Raw genomic sequence first — 16627 nt, forward strand, 5'->3', positions numbered from 1 at the left:
CCGCCCCCACCTCTTCTCTGTAAGTATGTCCTTTAAAAAAAGAAAACTCAGCAAGCTAATTAAACCAGTAAGTGCTATAATAAAAATGCTTGTCACAAACTAGGATGGATCAGAGTGAAGAACCCTCATACTTAGAAAACAAAAGTTTACCAGCCTGTGTAATACAATTTTTTAGTTAGATATGGTTTGTTAGGTACTTTTCTAGTAAAAAGCATGTGATGCCAAAAGTGATATAACATTGGGATAGCAAAGAAGAATATGTATTATGTATGTGGTGCTTACTATGTGCCAAATGATATTCCAGATGATGGGAATAGAGCAGTGAATAAGACAAAATAAGGTCTCTGCACATGGGGCTTGTATTTGTAGTGTAAGTTGTTGTGTTAGGAAGTGATGGCATTGATTGCTTACATGAGCCATCATACATAGTTATTTTACTGGTAGGTTGGTATGTTTTTGTTGTTTTTTATTTTTTTGTAAGGGCAAAAATTAAGTATATAAAAGTAGGCAAAATAATGTAATGAACGCCCCATGGACAAATCAAAACTCAAGGTTTAATCTTGTTTTGTCTGTGCCTTCACTGCTTTTCTCTTTCCCAGATTATTTAGAAGTAAATCCAAGATACCATATTTCAAATGCAAATAAATATTTCAGTGTGTATCTCTAAAAGATAAGCATGCTAAAAGGGGGTGCTTATGCATTAAAATTTTTATTTTAAATATTTTTGTGTGAAATTGTGTGCAAAATATATTTTATTGACATTGGAGAATAAGTAATTTCAAAGAAATAGTGATCCTCATAATCTGTATCCAGCCTAATAATTTCATTGAGTTCATTTTTAGTTAATTGAAAATGATCCCTTTTATCCTCAAAAACCTTTTAAGTTTTACTTTGTAAGTTCTAGTTTTTATTTTTGGTTTGTATGTAATGGTGCCATTGTTTTCTAAGATATTTCTAAAATGGAGTTTCCAAACATACCATCCTGAAGCCTTGTGTACTTTTGTTAGCATTTAGAGAGGAAAATTACATGTGTATAGCTTATTGTAAGATTTGTACAGGAATTTCAAAGAGTGATGATATTTTCATTCAGGTCTGGCATTGCAGGTAACGAAAAGTACTATTTGAACTTTAATAGTATAAGCTTTTGAAAGAGAAATTCTGAAATCTTTGTCACTCATCATGCATTTTATTAGAAAGAAAAAGAAATCCATGAATGTTGTATCTGGATAAGGCATGAACTGTCTCTGAAAATATTTTTGCTTTGTCACAGACTCATATAGTCATCTTCATTTCCTTAAATCTTTTCATATAGCTAGGGAGTTTTCTTTAAGATTAGATGCCTACAGAGCAGAGATGCTATAATGTACTTATATTTGAACACTTTCTCAAAACAGGAAACAGTTTGATTTTTATTGCTAGATACAAGAGCTGTTATTAGAAGTTGTCCCCCCCCCCCATTTGTTATTTGGTAAAAACAATTTGTTAAATATATAACTAAATGTGATTCTAGTTTTACTTCTTTGAAAGTTTTACCATACACATTTTAAAATCCTGAAATAATTTTCTAGTAACTGGGGGAGTTGAACAAAGGAATAGGCTGCTTAGGAAGAAGCTCTGTCTCCATTTATAGAAATGTTTAGGCATATGCACCCCACCATCCTCCAAATAAGCATGTACCAACAAATAAGGATATTGTGGGATGGAATTTCATGGTTTCTTAAAACTGGAGAAATCAGTAATTCTACTTTTATAACAGATTTTGAATTAACATTTTTGAATAATACGTTTTGAATTAGAAAATGTTATAATTTGTAATGTTACTAATTTTGGCTTAATGACATTTTTTGGAAGATTAGCATTTGCTTAGATTTAATTGAAAGCTCTGTGGAAGATAGTGTTTAGAAGAAACTCAATAAATTAATCTGTGTACTATGTTGTTTTAATATATTTTTATTGATTTCATAGAGGAAGGGAGAGGGAGAGAGAGATAGAAACATCAATTATGAGAGAGAATCATTGATCGACTGCCTCCTGCACATCCCCTACTGGGAATGCGCCCGCAACCTGGCATGTGCCCTTGACTGGAATCAAACCCAGGACCCTTCACTCCACAGGCCGACGCTCTATTCACTGAGCCAAACCAGCTACGGCTGTTTAGTATGTCTGATGCAAACATATAAAATGTTTCTTATAATTTAATATCTAACATACTAAAGAAGGAAACCACCTTGGAAAAAAATTAGGTAGATATTTTAGCTGTCAGGTAGATATGAACTACTGATTTTATTTTTTCCAAGCACATTAACAAATTTCCTACCCTTTGGGAAGTTTGAATAGGATGTAATAACTTATTAACTGAATAGTTGTAGTTATCAATGCTAAGAAGTAATTTAAGAAATAGACAATTAAAAAAATTTAGTGCTTCACGTAGACTTGTGTAAATAGTAAACATTTTTTGAGCACTTAGTTTATACTATTGTGCTAAATGCTTTACAATCTGTTTTTTATTTAGCCCTCACACCAACCTCATGAGGTAGGTATTAAGCTAATTTTACAAATAATGAAACTGAGGTTTAGTAAGGTAAAGTATCCAGCTTTGAATGTCGGGCTTTATGTTTTGTTTTTTATTTTGTTAAATTAGTTAACTCATTAGTTGATCATGTCTTACATACTGTGATAGCTTACCAGTTTCTTCCACCTCTGTCTCACCCGATATTGATAGAAAGTTAGCATGAGTGCTCAAGAGCAGATTACTTACAGATATGTGCTCTGTATTTCTAGTTTTTACTGTTGATCATCATTTTTGTTCTGTTACTTTACCGCAGCTACTAATCTAAGACCAGTGTTGTTCTCCCTCTGCCCAATTTCCTAACCCCCACAAATAATCCATTCAGTTGCTAAAACGTTAAAACAGTGGTTCTCAACCTTCTGGCCCTTTAAGTACAGTTCCTCATGTTGTGACCCAATCATAAAATTATTTTCGTTGCTATTTCATAACTGTAATGTTGCTACTGTTATGAATCGTAATGTAAATATCTGATATGCAGGATGGTCTTAGGTGACCCCTGTGAAAGGGTCGTTTGACTGCCAAAGGGGTCTCGACCCACAGGTTGAGAACCGCTGCTTTAAAACATTAACAACATATTACTTTGAAAATTCATTCAAATTTTACATTGGGTTTTCTTTTGTGTCCAAACCTATGAAGTCAAAAACTCTCCTTTGTCCAGAGCTGTGGAGAGATAGCAAAATGTTTCCTCCTGATCTTCCTACCTCAATATTACCTCCCTATTTGCTGTTGCTAATGTGTAGAAAAGTCTTGCATTTCTTATGAACAGTATACTTTTAACAATAGACCAAGGATGTATGCTATCTTAAATGATTTTATTCCTAAAATTCCTAGACAATTAGAGATTAGAGTTATTGTAACACTCTTATTTTCTGTAGTTTATTTATTATTGAAACAATATTTTTCTTTTACTTATGATTGGTTTTCTGCATTGCTGCATGTTAAACACCTGGTTTTCTTCATTGAACGATTTTATTTCCTTTAATCCATGTGAAGACCGTACTGTTAGTTATATTCATGTTATTTCATTAAAGCATTTTTGTTTGTTTATACATTTACTTTATTTGATTAAGGATAAGATCTCCTATGCTTTTTTGAAACCTTTCCAAAACCAAATAGAGAAGTTAGTGATTGTTGTATATTTCTTTTTGTCTGTTTTAGGATGGCTACCATAGAGTAGTTAATATTGTGACAAAGAAACCACCACTGCTAGACAGACCGGTTGAAGGAAGCTACAATAGATATTACAGTCATGTTGATTACCGAGACTATGACGAGGGCCGCAGTTTTTCTCATGATCGAAGAAGTGGTCCACCTCACAGAGGAGTATGTAAATTTACCCCATGTACTAATTGTTACTTTTTTTTATAAGTTTAAAAGTCATGTAATTTTTAAAATTTATGTGACTGGCCATGAAGGCAGTTGAATAAACACTTCCTGCTTGATGCTCTGTTGAATTGCCTGCTGGAGCTGTCAAATGGGAACTGGTAGTGAAGAATCTTGGGGTGCTGGACAAAGTGGGTAAGCACTCTGGAGAGCTTTATCTAAATGACATTAATTCCAACTAGCCCACATCATCAGGGATTTGCAGAAGCAGTTAAAGGTGATCTGTTCCCTTGGTACTCAGTAAGTGATGACCAAGTGGTTACCATCTCTTACAAATGTGCCCACTTATAATTACTTATTTTTAGCATGATGAAATGCTGTGGGTGAGGTTGGGTTAAGGTTGAGTCTCTGTTTCATTTTTGCTATAGTTATTATTAAAATTTATTTACTAATTCAGATTAGAACACTCAAAACATCACCTTTCCCATAGTAAGCACTTTAAAAATGTTGGCTGATATCATTACTATTTTGACTGCTGTTATATCGTTTTTTGTGATCATCTTTAATAATATAAAACTATGTATTTAATGTTGCAGTAATCTGTCATTGAACTTGATTGAAAATATTCCTTGATGCAGTTTCTTTAATGTAGCTTGCATGTTTCCTCTGCTAGGCCATTTTCCTACATTATCTCTTTCCCCCCTTCCCTATTGTATAATATTGTAGTTGACAGTACCTATTCATGCATTTCTTATGATAAAATTTGACCTTACATTTGCTGTTGGAATTAGTTTCCATACTTTTCACTTGAAGAAATGGAGGTAAGGTGACTTACCTAGGGTGGGTATACCTATGGGAGTCCAGTTCTCTCACTGCCATGTTGTGGTTGCGCTGACAATTCTATAGTGGTAATGAGACTATTCAGTGTTTTCGTACGTTTGCTTTGAAAGGTTGGAGTGTTAGGGTTTCCTTCTCATAGAATTAATTTTTATTTTATTTAAATTTAACATGTCATGCTCTTCCTTTAGGAAGAGGGATTCCATTTTGAAAAGTAAATGTGCATTATCCCTATCCTAGAAATACAGGATTTTGCCATCAGAGCCCTTATTCCAGGTAGTCTCAGGAAGAAACAATTTCGTCTTTGCATAAAGTTGTTAGCCCTCTTGTGAAAACCCTGTGGCCATTTGCTACTGTAGAGAGGGAATTTTGGATTCAGTGGACCAATTTATATTTGAATCCTCACGAACATGACTTTTTTCTAAAACCTTGTAGCATAATAGTGCCTCAACAATAATTTTTTCTATTGATATAAATAGTGTTTATACTGTATACAACATTTCCTCTTTAAATTCTCTTCAAACAAACAAGCCCACTTGAGATTCTTAGGACTTTTATGCCACTGATTCTTTTCTAGACTTCAGTCATATAATGCAAACTACTTACTTGATCCAATATTTAATTATAGCTGTTGAGTTTTTTCTTTTGTTTATATTTAATGTTGTGAAGAAAAATGATGAATAGACTTTATTTATATAAGAGCAGAGTCTGTGATGCTAAAGGAAATGAAAATAGTATTTATTTAGCTGAATCATTGTTTCTGATTGTAAGAAATTTACATGTTGTATTGTTCTGTGTATGATTTTAAATTAATTGGGTGTGGATTATTATGTGTTTCTTTTTTTATGAACCTTTTCAAATGTGTCTATCTTAGAGGACAAAATTTATTTGGTTTCTTTGATTAATTTCAAACTTAGTGCCACATTTAGCTCTAACATAGCTTATCAGCAAGGGTGGTTTCTTGTTTCCAGATTTAATAGGAGGTAAGATGAGAAATGAAAACTTGAGAGAAAAGTGGGAAAGTACTAAATTTCTTATTGAGCTTGAAAATTGATGAGATAACTTGACATATGAATAAAATGAAAGGCCAAGAAACATCTACTTAATTAAATTTAAATTGAGCCTTTGTTCTTGAACAGCCCTTAGCTATTGTTATGTTGGTATATATGTCCTTGGCAGTAAGACTGTTAGGGCCTACCAGATAAATATTTAAGCATTTTCATTGAAATAAATGGTACCACAGATTCTCAGTTTATTACTAATTTAGTTGTTGAAATGGATGATTTGTATATTTTTTATTTTATGCTTTTTAGCCTCAGAGAAATTTAGAAAGGTGTTTTGTCTTCATATTATTTTGGTCTTAGAGACTAGGTTCCTAGTACTACTGTTAGATATATTCTATGTGACCAAAATAACACAAATAAATATCTAAGTAACTTTTTATTTTACAGGATGAATCTAACTATAAGTGGACAAGAGATGATCATTCTGGAAGTCGACAGCCTGAATACAGGTAAAAAGATGAAATTAATAACATAACTACTTTGATACTTGACTCACGAGATATAGTAGGTCCTTGGGTTACATCGGAGATGCGTTCTTATGGCTGACATAACATGATTTTTGCTATAAGTCAGAAGAACCCACCTACATAAGCACCTACGTCACTCACATGGAGCACATACACAGCAGTAATGAAGTGAAACAGTAAAAAAAGTTTAAAAGAAAGATAACAATTCCTGACCTTTACTTGTGGTAAATAAATAATAAAAAACATAAAGCACATATGTACATACGGCAAAATGATGGAACTTTTTTTTTTATAAATAGACTAGAGGCCCGGTGCATGAAAATTCATGCACTGGATGGGGGTGTCCCACAGCCTGGCCTGCCCCCTCTCACAGTCCGGGAGACCTCAGGGGCGGGAGGCGACCTGGCGATCAGGGGAAGGCGATGCCCCATCATGACACCTCTGCTGCTGCCACTGTCGGCAGCGCAGCCCTCGGCTGGCCCTGGTTACCTGAGCCTCGGGCGTCCCTGGGCGGCTGGGCAGCTGACATCTGAGGCTTGCCTGCACTTTGGGCCCGCCCTGGGCGGCTGGGGCACTGAGGGGACTGGGGGACTCTGGAGGCAGGCGCGAGGAGCGGCCGGGCCCCTGTTGCCCGGCAGGGCTGAGGGGACTGGGTGCTGCCATCTTGTGGATGTGGGCACCGCCATCTTTGAGGGTGTGGCAGTCAATTAGCATATTTCCTCCTTATTGGCTGTGGGCGCCGCCGTCTTTGAAGGTGGGGCAGTCAGCATATTCCCTCGTTGGCTGTGGGCGCCGCCATCTTTGCGATGGTGTGATGGTCAGTTAACATATTCCTTCTTTATTAGATAGGATGGGAGATGGTGACGTAACCACGAAACGACGTACGTCGAGTCTGATATAACTCGAGGACTGTCTGTATCTAACCTCAAGGGGGCTTCTGCTCAAGGTGGCAGTGTAGATAAATGTGGTACTCGTATTCTTCCACAACCACATCAAAATTACAAGTAAACTACAGAACAAGCATCATTCAGAATAGCCTGAAATCTATCTAGCTGAACAAAAGTTCTATAAGGATATAAAGAAGAAGCCAAATTGACACTGGTAGTAGGGACAGAGACACAGAATTGGCTGGTTCCATGCCACATGTGGTGGTTAAAAATCGGGAGGCTCCCACTAAGGAACGAGGGGTTCTGTCCCACACACTAAGGAACAAGGGGTTCTGGCCCACACCAGGATTCACCTGCCAGGGTTCCAGTGCCCAGAAAAGTAAAAACCAGTGGGGATTGTTGTTGAGTGAGACACAGGCTGCTGGAGTCCCAGGCATTCCTCTTAAAGGGTCTGTGCTTGGGCATCAGCAAGAAAGTTGCCAGGGAGATATGAGGAGGAATTAAATTTTGTGACTTCAGGATGAGGGCTGGAGGGGCAGCTTTCCTCCCAGACAGATGTGGCTGGCAGAGGCATTGTTCCTTTGCTGAGCCCTCTCCCTACAGGCTGGCAGGTGGGTGAAATATATGAGTCTCCATCAACCTGGCTATCACTGTTCACCCTGCCCTGGTGAGTCCCACACCAAGTCGTTTCCAGAACTTAGTGAGAACTTCAACAATTTTGGGCCCACCCAAGTCATTTCCAGTGGCTTTTCCATACAAATGGCCTGTCTTGGCTAATGTTGTAGACTTTCCTAAAATCTCTCAATGGTTCACATACCTGAAACAAGCAGCATTTGGCCTTTGTGTGCCCACTATCTCTTACTAAGTGGCCTCAGGACCAGCACAAGCAGCAGCTGGCCTTGGTTCCTGGGTACCTCCAAGCCCAGCACAAGCAGCAGCCATCTACAGATTGCTCTGTTACTCATAGTGGGTGGCCCTACGCAGGGCACAGGTGGCGGCTGATCTTGACCTGCACTTTCCAGGAGGCCCCCGAGCCAGCGCACCCCCAGACAGCTTCAGACTGCACGAGAGCACCACTCAACCACCTCCATGAATGACATATTCAAAGGGTGAACTCATTGGACCAGAGTCCCATTGAAGTGAATTTTGCTCTGTGGAGTTGGCCCCTGCACAGTAGCTCCTCTTCTGTAGTTACAGCCAGTCCTCACAGCCAATTGGCCTGGGGATAAATACCTCCCATTGATGTGCCAATAGCAATCCAGGCTCAGCTACACAGGAAGATGCACACAGCCCAAACGGGAGTGGTGCGTGTAGAAGGGAAGCACACCTGGAGCGTCCAGTTTGGGTTACTTGGGAGGCTCTGCCACTGGACCCTACAGGACACCTACTTCCCACTCTACCAAGACTGAGACCTAACAACTCTACCTAATACATAGAAACAAATACAGGGAGGCAGCCAAAATGAGACAAAGAAACATGTCCCAAATGAAAGAACAGAACAAAACTCCAGAAAAAGTACTAAACAAAATGGAGACAAGCAATCTACCAGATTCAGAGTTCAAAACACTAGTTATAAGGATTCATAATGAACTTAGGAGAAAAATAGAAGAACTTAGTGAGAACTTCAACGAAGGGATAGGAAACATAAAAATGGAGATGGGAAATATAAAAAAGAATCAGAAATGAAGAATACAGTAACTGAAATGAAGAACACATTGCAGAGAATCAACAGTGGAGTAGAAGAAGCAGATGATCAAGAGATTTGGAAGATAAGGAAGCAGGAAACACCCAGTCAGAACAGCAAAAAGAAAAAAGAATTAAAAAAAATGAGGATAGTATAAGGAGCCTCTGGGACAACTTCAAGCATACCAACGTTTGCATCATGTGGGTTCTAGAAGAGAGAGAACAAGGAATTGAAAACGTATTTGAAAGAATAATGTCAGAAAACGTCCCTAACCTGGTGAAGGAAAGACATACATGTCCAGGAAGTACACAAAGTCTCAAACAAAAACAAGGTGAATCCAAAGAGGCCCATATTAAGACACATCATAATTAAAATGCCAAAGGTTAAAGACAAAGAGAGAATCTTAGAAGCAGCAAGAGAAAAGTAGTTTGTAACCTGCAAGGGAGCTCCCATAAGACTGTCAGCTGATTTCTCAACAGAAACTTTTCAGGACAGAAGGTATAGGCATGAAATATTTAAAGTGATGAAAAGTAAAGGACCTACAACTGAGATTACTTTGCTCAGCAAAGCTCTCATTTAGAATTAAAGGTCAGATAATAAAGGTCTTCCCAGACAAGAAAAAGGAAAAAGCTAAAAGAATTCATCACCACCAGTATTATAAGACATAGTAAACAGTCTTTAAGAAGAAGAAGAAGAAGAAAAAGATAAAAAAATATGAATGCCTTGGCTAGGTGGCTCAGTTAGTTGGAGCATCGTCCTGCACACCAAAAGGTTGTGGGTTTGATTCCTGATCAGGGCACATACCTAGGTTGTGGGTTTGATCCTTGGTTGGGGTGTGTATGGGAGGCAACCGATTGATGTTTCTTTCACATCAATGTTTCTCCCTCTCTCTTAAAATCAATAAAATATATCCTTAAGTAAGGATACAGTAAATTATATGAATAATGGTGTTAAATACATACTTATCAACAATTACTTTAAATGCAAATAAATAGATTAAATGCTCCAATCAAAAGACATATAGTGGCTTAATGGTTAAAAAAAAAGACCCTTACATATGCTATCTTCAAGGGACTTGCTTCAGATGGAAAGACACACACAGACTAAAAGTAAAGGAATGGAAAAAGATATTTCATGAAAATGGAAATAAACAAAAAACTATGGTAGCACCCAGGTGGTGTTCCTTAGTGGTTAGAGCATCATCCCATGCACTGAAGGGTCATGGGTTCAATTCCAGGTTAGGGCACATTCTCAGATTGCAGGTTTGGTCCCCAGTTCGGGTGTGTGCATGAGGTAACCAGTCAGTGTTTCTCCACACATCCTAGTCACATAGGTGGACTATATTTCCCAGCCTTCCTTCCATCTAGATGTGGCCGTATGATTAATTTATCTCCAGTAAAGTGTAAATAGGAGTTCTGCTTCTACATGTGTTCTTCCACGCACATTGACCTTTTCCCATGTTGCAGGGTGGGTCCTGGAATGGAATGACAGCAGACCCGTGGCCTTGGAAGCCACATGTTGAAATAGAGTGGTCAGCCTCGGTTTCTGGATGATTGCATGGAGTCTCTCACCCTGGCATGCCTGCCCTAGACTGTTTGATGGTAGCTAGACTTCTTTTGTGTAGTGACTGAACCCTGCATTTTTGGGTATTTTTGTTATAGCTATTTAAGCTTATTTTATCTCTGTAACAATACTCAGTGTTTTATCTCTTCGTCCATATCTCATGCCTAGAATACTTTTAAGTGTAAAGATGTGGTTTTGTGGAAAGGGCTCTGGACTTGGTCATCAAACTTCTAATCACAACTCTGCTGCAAGACATTTATTTTTGTGGATAGTGTAGAATAAAAGGTAATATGGGAACTCCCTTCGCTTAAGTCACAGCATCCTAGTTCTAAAGTTTCTAAAACAAGATATATGAGGTTTAAATTTATTCTTAAGTTTTCCCTACTAGCTGCTTTTTCAAATGATTCCCACAGTCTTAATTCCTTTTTGAAGTTCATGTTGACTAGAAATGAAGTAGTCGGTATTTTGTGTGGAATATTTGTGTTGGATGTGCAAAGGAAAGAAAAATGAGGTCCCAGGTAAGTGAAATGCTGTCTTTCTCCCTTTTCCTCTCTCCTCTTACATCCCTGCCTCCTACTTTAATTGAATTTTACTCTTAACTGGTAAACATATGTCTGCTTAAACGGAGGGGTCCATCACAACTTGTCTGGTGTGACTGATGTCATGGGCTGAAATTACCTTGAGGGGATGCATATTAATAGGTGAGAATTCTGAGCTTTATAAATCGGCTTTCGCAACCAACATCCGAGGTAAATATAGTGCAGATAGTTTCAAGACTACATTCTGAGGAACGGTGCATTATAGGGCATTAGTTCTTCCCATCTTCCATTCTCCAGGTAACTTTGCCTCCTGTGTGTGTCCAGCATTATGGCTGAAATGTTTGTGATACAGCTGAAGATGCTGTCCCAACTCTTAAACTGTTTTTTTGAAAATAAAAAACATTAGTTCAGTTAAGTATAGCTTTAAAAAAAATCTTTATAGTAAGAATTCCAGTTATACTGTTATTTATATTTCTTCAAAGGCTCTTTTTGATTTCCTGATAATTAATTGTATTTAACCCATTATATCATGCATTTATCCTCATTTTCAACATAGCTAAAAACATTATAGTTTGAAGACTTTAGATGTAGGTATTCTTGTGTAAATGGAACTTTGCAGTAGTCACAGTGCAAAGTTTCTACCCTCTGATTTTTGAAATGACATTAAAAATGTGCCCCAGTTTCCACTATCCTATTGCTATTTAGCATGTTTCAGGGTAATTGTTAAAATAAACAAAATTTTTTCTTTAAAATTAGGATGATACTTGCATAAAGAAAGTTATACTAGTTGCTGTTGATTGAATTTTATAGATAATCATGAGTGTTGGGACTAACACATTTTTTTTTTAATCCTCATCCTGGGATTGTTTTTCATTGATTCTAGGGAGAGGGAAGGAAGGAGAGAGAAGCACTGATGTGAGAGAGAAACATCGATCAGTTGTCTCCCATATACACCCCAATTGGGGATTGAACCCACAACCTGGGTATGTCCCCTGACTGGGAATCAAACCCACGACCCTTCAGTACACAGGATGACGCTCTAACCAACTCTACCACACTGGCCAAGGAGGGACTAACACATTTTAAAACATACATATATATTTTTATTGATATCAGAGAGGAAGGGAGAGAAAGAGAAACATCAATGATGAGAGGGAATCATTGATTGGCTGCCTCTTGCACGCCCCATTTTGGGGATCGAGCCCGCAACCCGGGCATATGCCGTTGGCCAGAATCGAACCCGGGACCCTTCAGTCCAGAGGCTGATGCTCTATCCACTGACCAAAACCAGCTAGGGCAGGACTAACACATTTTAAAAATAAAAATAGTATGCATGAAGTTGTGATATTTGTATCAATTAATTGATAATTTCCCTTTTAATTTTTGGGGGAAACTAATAATCTATAGAGGTTTCATGTTTTGCATTTTAAATACTCCGTGACAGTTGTTTATGTGGCTTTGTTTTAGTTTGTACAGTTTTTCTGGAAACAGTTCTATATTTAAGAATGTCTAGCTTAAATTTATTTTACTTCTGTGATTTTAGTTGTTGTTTTTTGTTAAAATGGGATTTTACATCTGAAATAAATTTAAGGAATCTTAATGATTAGGAAAACAGAAACGTCTGAGCATTTCAAACAGAGGGTTAGAGTCACTAGCAATCCAAGGTTACCTTAAGGAATTTAGGTCATGAAGCCAGGTTAGTCTATTTCCAATTTACCCTGCACTTTTGTGGCCCTTTGGGGTTTCAACCCTCCTTCCCTGGTAAGGTCTGGACTCTATTTTTATATTATAATCCTTTGAAACTATCAAAATTATTTCTCAACTTTTCATCCTCTCAGCTGCTGCTTCTGAAATTGGCAGATACATATAGGGAAAAGCAGCCCCTTAAAAGACCAGCTCTCTGGGCTTTCTACTCTTCTTATTGATTCCATAGTTCTTTACTGAATTCTTAGCTCTGATGACTCTGAGCAGTTTGCTAAAAAAAAATTTGGTTTTTCTACATTTTTTTTTTTTTTAGCAGTCAATTTAGTTTTTAATTTTTGGATATAGAAGTATTTCTTATTTCTTGTTTTTAAAATATATTTTTATTGATTTCAGAGAGAAAGGGAGAGGGAGAGGGACAGGGAGAGGGAGAGAGAAACATCAATGATAAGAGAGAATCATTGATGGACTGCCTTCTGCATGCCCCTACCGTAGATCCAGTCCACAACTTGGATGTGTGCTCTGACCAGTAATTGAGCCGCGATCTCCTGGTTCATACATAGGTCGATGCTCAACCACTAAGCCACGCTGGCCAGGCTAGAAGTATTTCTTGAATGTAATAGTGGTGTTTTGTTGAAGTAGCAGAAATTGAGGTGAGCCTTGAGGTAATGGTATCTTTGGCTTGAACTTTATGAAATATAAATATTTCATTTATTTATTTTTAAATGTAGTAATTAGTAACAGTCTTTTACTTATTGATTGATTGACTGATTTCAGAGAGGAAGGGAGAGGGAGAGAGAGATAGAAACGTCAGTGATGCTAGAGAATCATTGATCGGCTGCTTCCTGCATCCCCCCTACTGGGCATGTGCCCTGACCGGGAATTGAACCCAGGACCCTTCAGTCCACAGGCCAACGCTGTGTCCACTGAGCCAAACCAGGGCTAAATATTTTTTAAAAATATAAAAAATTTAATAGAAAATGTCTGTTAATGGGGAGTATAGAATTAAAACCATGAGTGAGTGTACAGAAGGACAATGGAAGACTTAAATTTTTCTACTAATAACTATTTTGTGTTTATTTGTTCATTAGTCATTTGATAGTGTTTAGTTGCATTGATATAGTAGCAGACTCCAAAGATTTAAGAAAAACTATGGGAGAAAAACAATATTTTTTATTATCAAGGGTTATTTTTTAATGTTTTATTTATAAAAGGTTGTTAATCTGTTTACTGACTTTTCCTATAGAGTGGGTAAAAAGAATCATAATACTTGGAAGTGATGTTGAAGGTTAAGAGTTGCTGTGTTAAGATAGCATTTTTCTGAATAATGGGAAAATAAATAGCAAAAATATAGGAAGTGGGATGATTTATTGGAAGATTTGCCTTTGCAGACAGATTATCCTGAATTGGAGGAACCTAATCACGTTGCACTGATTTCTTAGTGATCTTCTGGGAAGCTGACCTAACACCAGATGATGGTAGCTGAAATTGATAAGGCTGACTTATTTTGGGCTTGTCATGTAATGCTTTGCTACTTGTGTGTTCAAAAGAAATCATTAAAATGTACTAATGATTTTCTGACAATAGTTGGTCTCACAATTTGTGTTTTCTTAAAATAAATATTAATGAAAATTATTTTCTCAAAGATAAAAAGTTCTGTTCATTTTCTTTAAAAAATCCTTTCAGGTCATGTTAAATAAGGAATGATATCCTATATAATAAAAGGCTAATATGCAAATTGACCAAACAGTGGAACAACCGGTTGCTATGGCATGCACTGACCACCAGGGGACAGACGCTTAACGCAGGAGCTGCTCCCTGGTGATCAGTGCACTACCACAGGGGGAGTGCTGCTCAGCCAGAAGCCAGGCTCATGGCTGATGAACGGGCCTAAGCCATCAGTCAGACATCCCCTGAGGGCTCCCAGACTGCAAGAGGGCACAGGACCGGCTAAGGGAACCCCTCGCCCCCAGAGTGCACAAATTTTGTGCACTGGGCCTCTAGTTTTTTCTATATCACATTTTTAGAAGAAAATAGACACCTTTCTTTTTAGTAAACATACATAAAGTACACAAATCAAGGTGTACAGCTCAATGAATTACCATAAGTGGAACCACAATTTGGTTAAGAAATAGAACATTACTTGTATCCAGAAGCTTCTTTATACCCCTGCTCAATTACTTTCCACTTCCTCCCCATAGGTGATCATTATTCTCACAAAGCAATCACAAGGCAATATTAACACATTGTATGCGGGAAACGTATTTATAAATACGTTTCCCGCATACAATGTGTTAATAGTCAATGGGAAAAATTACATTTGTGACTTTTACAATTTTTTGTCAAAACAAACTGTCAATTAGAAATGTACAGGGAAATGAAAAAAAAAGGTAAACCTAAATACTCATTTAGTACACTGTAATTTAACACATTGGAAACAATGAGAGTTAGAGTTTTATTTCTTTGTAAAAAGCTTATTAGAGTGGTGCCATCTCATTGTATAACTTAAGATACAGAACAAACATCTTTTTTATGCCTTGGCGAATTGTTATACTGCATTCTAAGGTTGGATCAATTTCCAACATTTATCTTTGTCTTTTCATTGTGAAATACCTCTGAGAGCTCCTTTAATGTGAAGAATTTTGTTAGTTTCTCTTCCTCTGGCACATTTCATTCTTTTGGTCACAGTCTTTTTTGTTAATCCTCACCTGATGTTTCCTATACTTTCCCTTTTATTTTTAAAGGGAATCAATTTTCCATTGGTTTTTATTATTTTTTAAAATATATTTATTTTATAGTAATTTGCTTCTTCTACATACCATTTTTAAAAATATATTTTTATTGATTTCAGAGAGGAAGGGAGAGGGAGAGAGAGAGATGGAAACATCAATGATGTGAGAGAATCATTGATCAGCTGCCTCCTGCATGCCCCTCACTGGGGATTGAGCCTACAACCTGGGCATGTGCCCTTGATCAGAATTGAACCTGGGACCCTTCAGTCTGCAGGCCGATGCTCTATCCACTGAGCCAAACTGGCTAGGGCTCCATTGATTTTTAGAGAAAGTGGAAGTGAGGGGGAGAGACAAAGAGAAAGAAACATCGATGTAAGAGAGACACATAGATTGGTTGCCTCCCACAGGTGCCCTGGAGATTGAGCATGTAACAGGTACATGCCCTTAACTGGAATTGAACCCGGACCCTTCAGTTCTCAGGCTCTATCCACTGAGCCAAACTGGCTGGGGCTCACTTTCATCTTTTACGTCAATAGGTTTGCCTTTAGTAGTTGCCTCAGGGTACAGTATCTTGAAGGTAAACATTGTCAACATTCTCATAGTTAACTATTTTTTCTGTAATTCTGTTTATGTTCGGTTTGAATTGTACTCCTATCGTTATCACTTTTGTATTTCTTGGCTGCACTTTTGTACCCCACCAGTTGTACAGTCAAAAATCTCATATCTTCAGACATTGATTGCCACATATCCCCATTTATACCACCCTGTCCTCCTCCTTGTACTTGCTGATAAATTTCCAGGATCCCATTCCTTCTTCCTTGATGATTATAATTCCTGGCTCACAGTCTTCCCCTCCATTCCTCTCTATCCTGATTTGATGATAACCTTTAACACTAGGTCGGGATTGGTCTTACGTTTTTCAGCTCTTATCTTTAGCATGGTCAAATCCTAGAATCATCCCTGGGAATTGTTCTGTCTCTTTCATGGGCTCTGAGTTTCTGCTTTTGACTCATATACAGTGCTTACATGTTAGTGAGATTCTCTATTTGGAGAACCTTCTCAGTTTTGTGTGCATGAGAATCACCTGGAGGGTCTTGTTAAAGCCCAGAATCCTGGCCTCACAGAAATTCTGATTCAGTAGGTGTGATTTGATGCCCGTTAATGGGCATTTCTATCACCTTCCCAGGTAATGCTGATGCAAGCCTGGGGACTGCATTTTGAGGAACACTTTTCCTCAAAGGGTAAAGATCAAAACTTTCCA

The 16627-nt window shown here is 37.7% G+C and overlaps 1 protein-coding gene across 4 annotated transcripts in view; it reads left to right on the forward strand.

Moving 5' to 3' along the window:
- The window catches only part of PPHLN1 (periphilin 1), a 99344-nt gene that overhangs the window by 16017 nt on the left and 66700 nt on the right, over nt 1–16627 (forward strand). For 2 of the 4 annotated variants that reach the window (XM_005881694.2, XM_005881693.2), the window contains exons 3-4: nt 3728–3892; nt 6181–6242. In XM_005881694.2, coding sequence (XP_005881756.2) covers nt 3728–3892; nt 6181–6242 — 227 coding nt within the window. The remainder of the gene's footprint in view (nt 1–3727; nt 3893–6180; nt 6243–16627) is intronic. The other 2 variants (XM_005881696.2, XM_005881695.2) reach the window with 1 other exon arrangement.

This window comes from Myotis brandtii, unplaced genomic scaffold (genome assembly GCF_000412655.1).
Source record: "Myotis brandtii unplaced genomic scaffold, ASM41265v1 scaffold686, whole genome shotgun sequence".
NCBI lineage: Eukaryota > Metazoa > Chordata > Mammalia > Chiroptera > Vespertilionidae > Myotis > Myotis brandtii.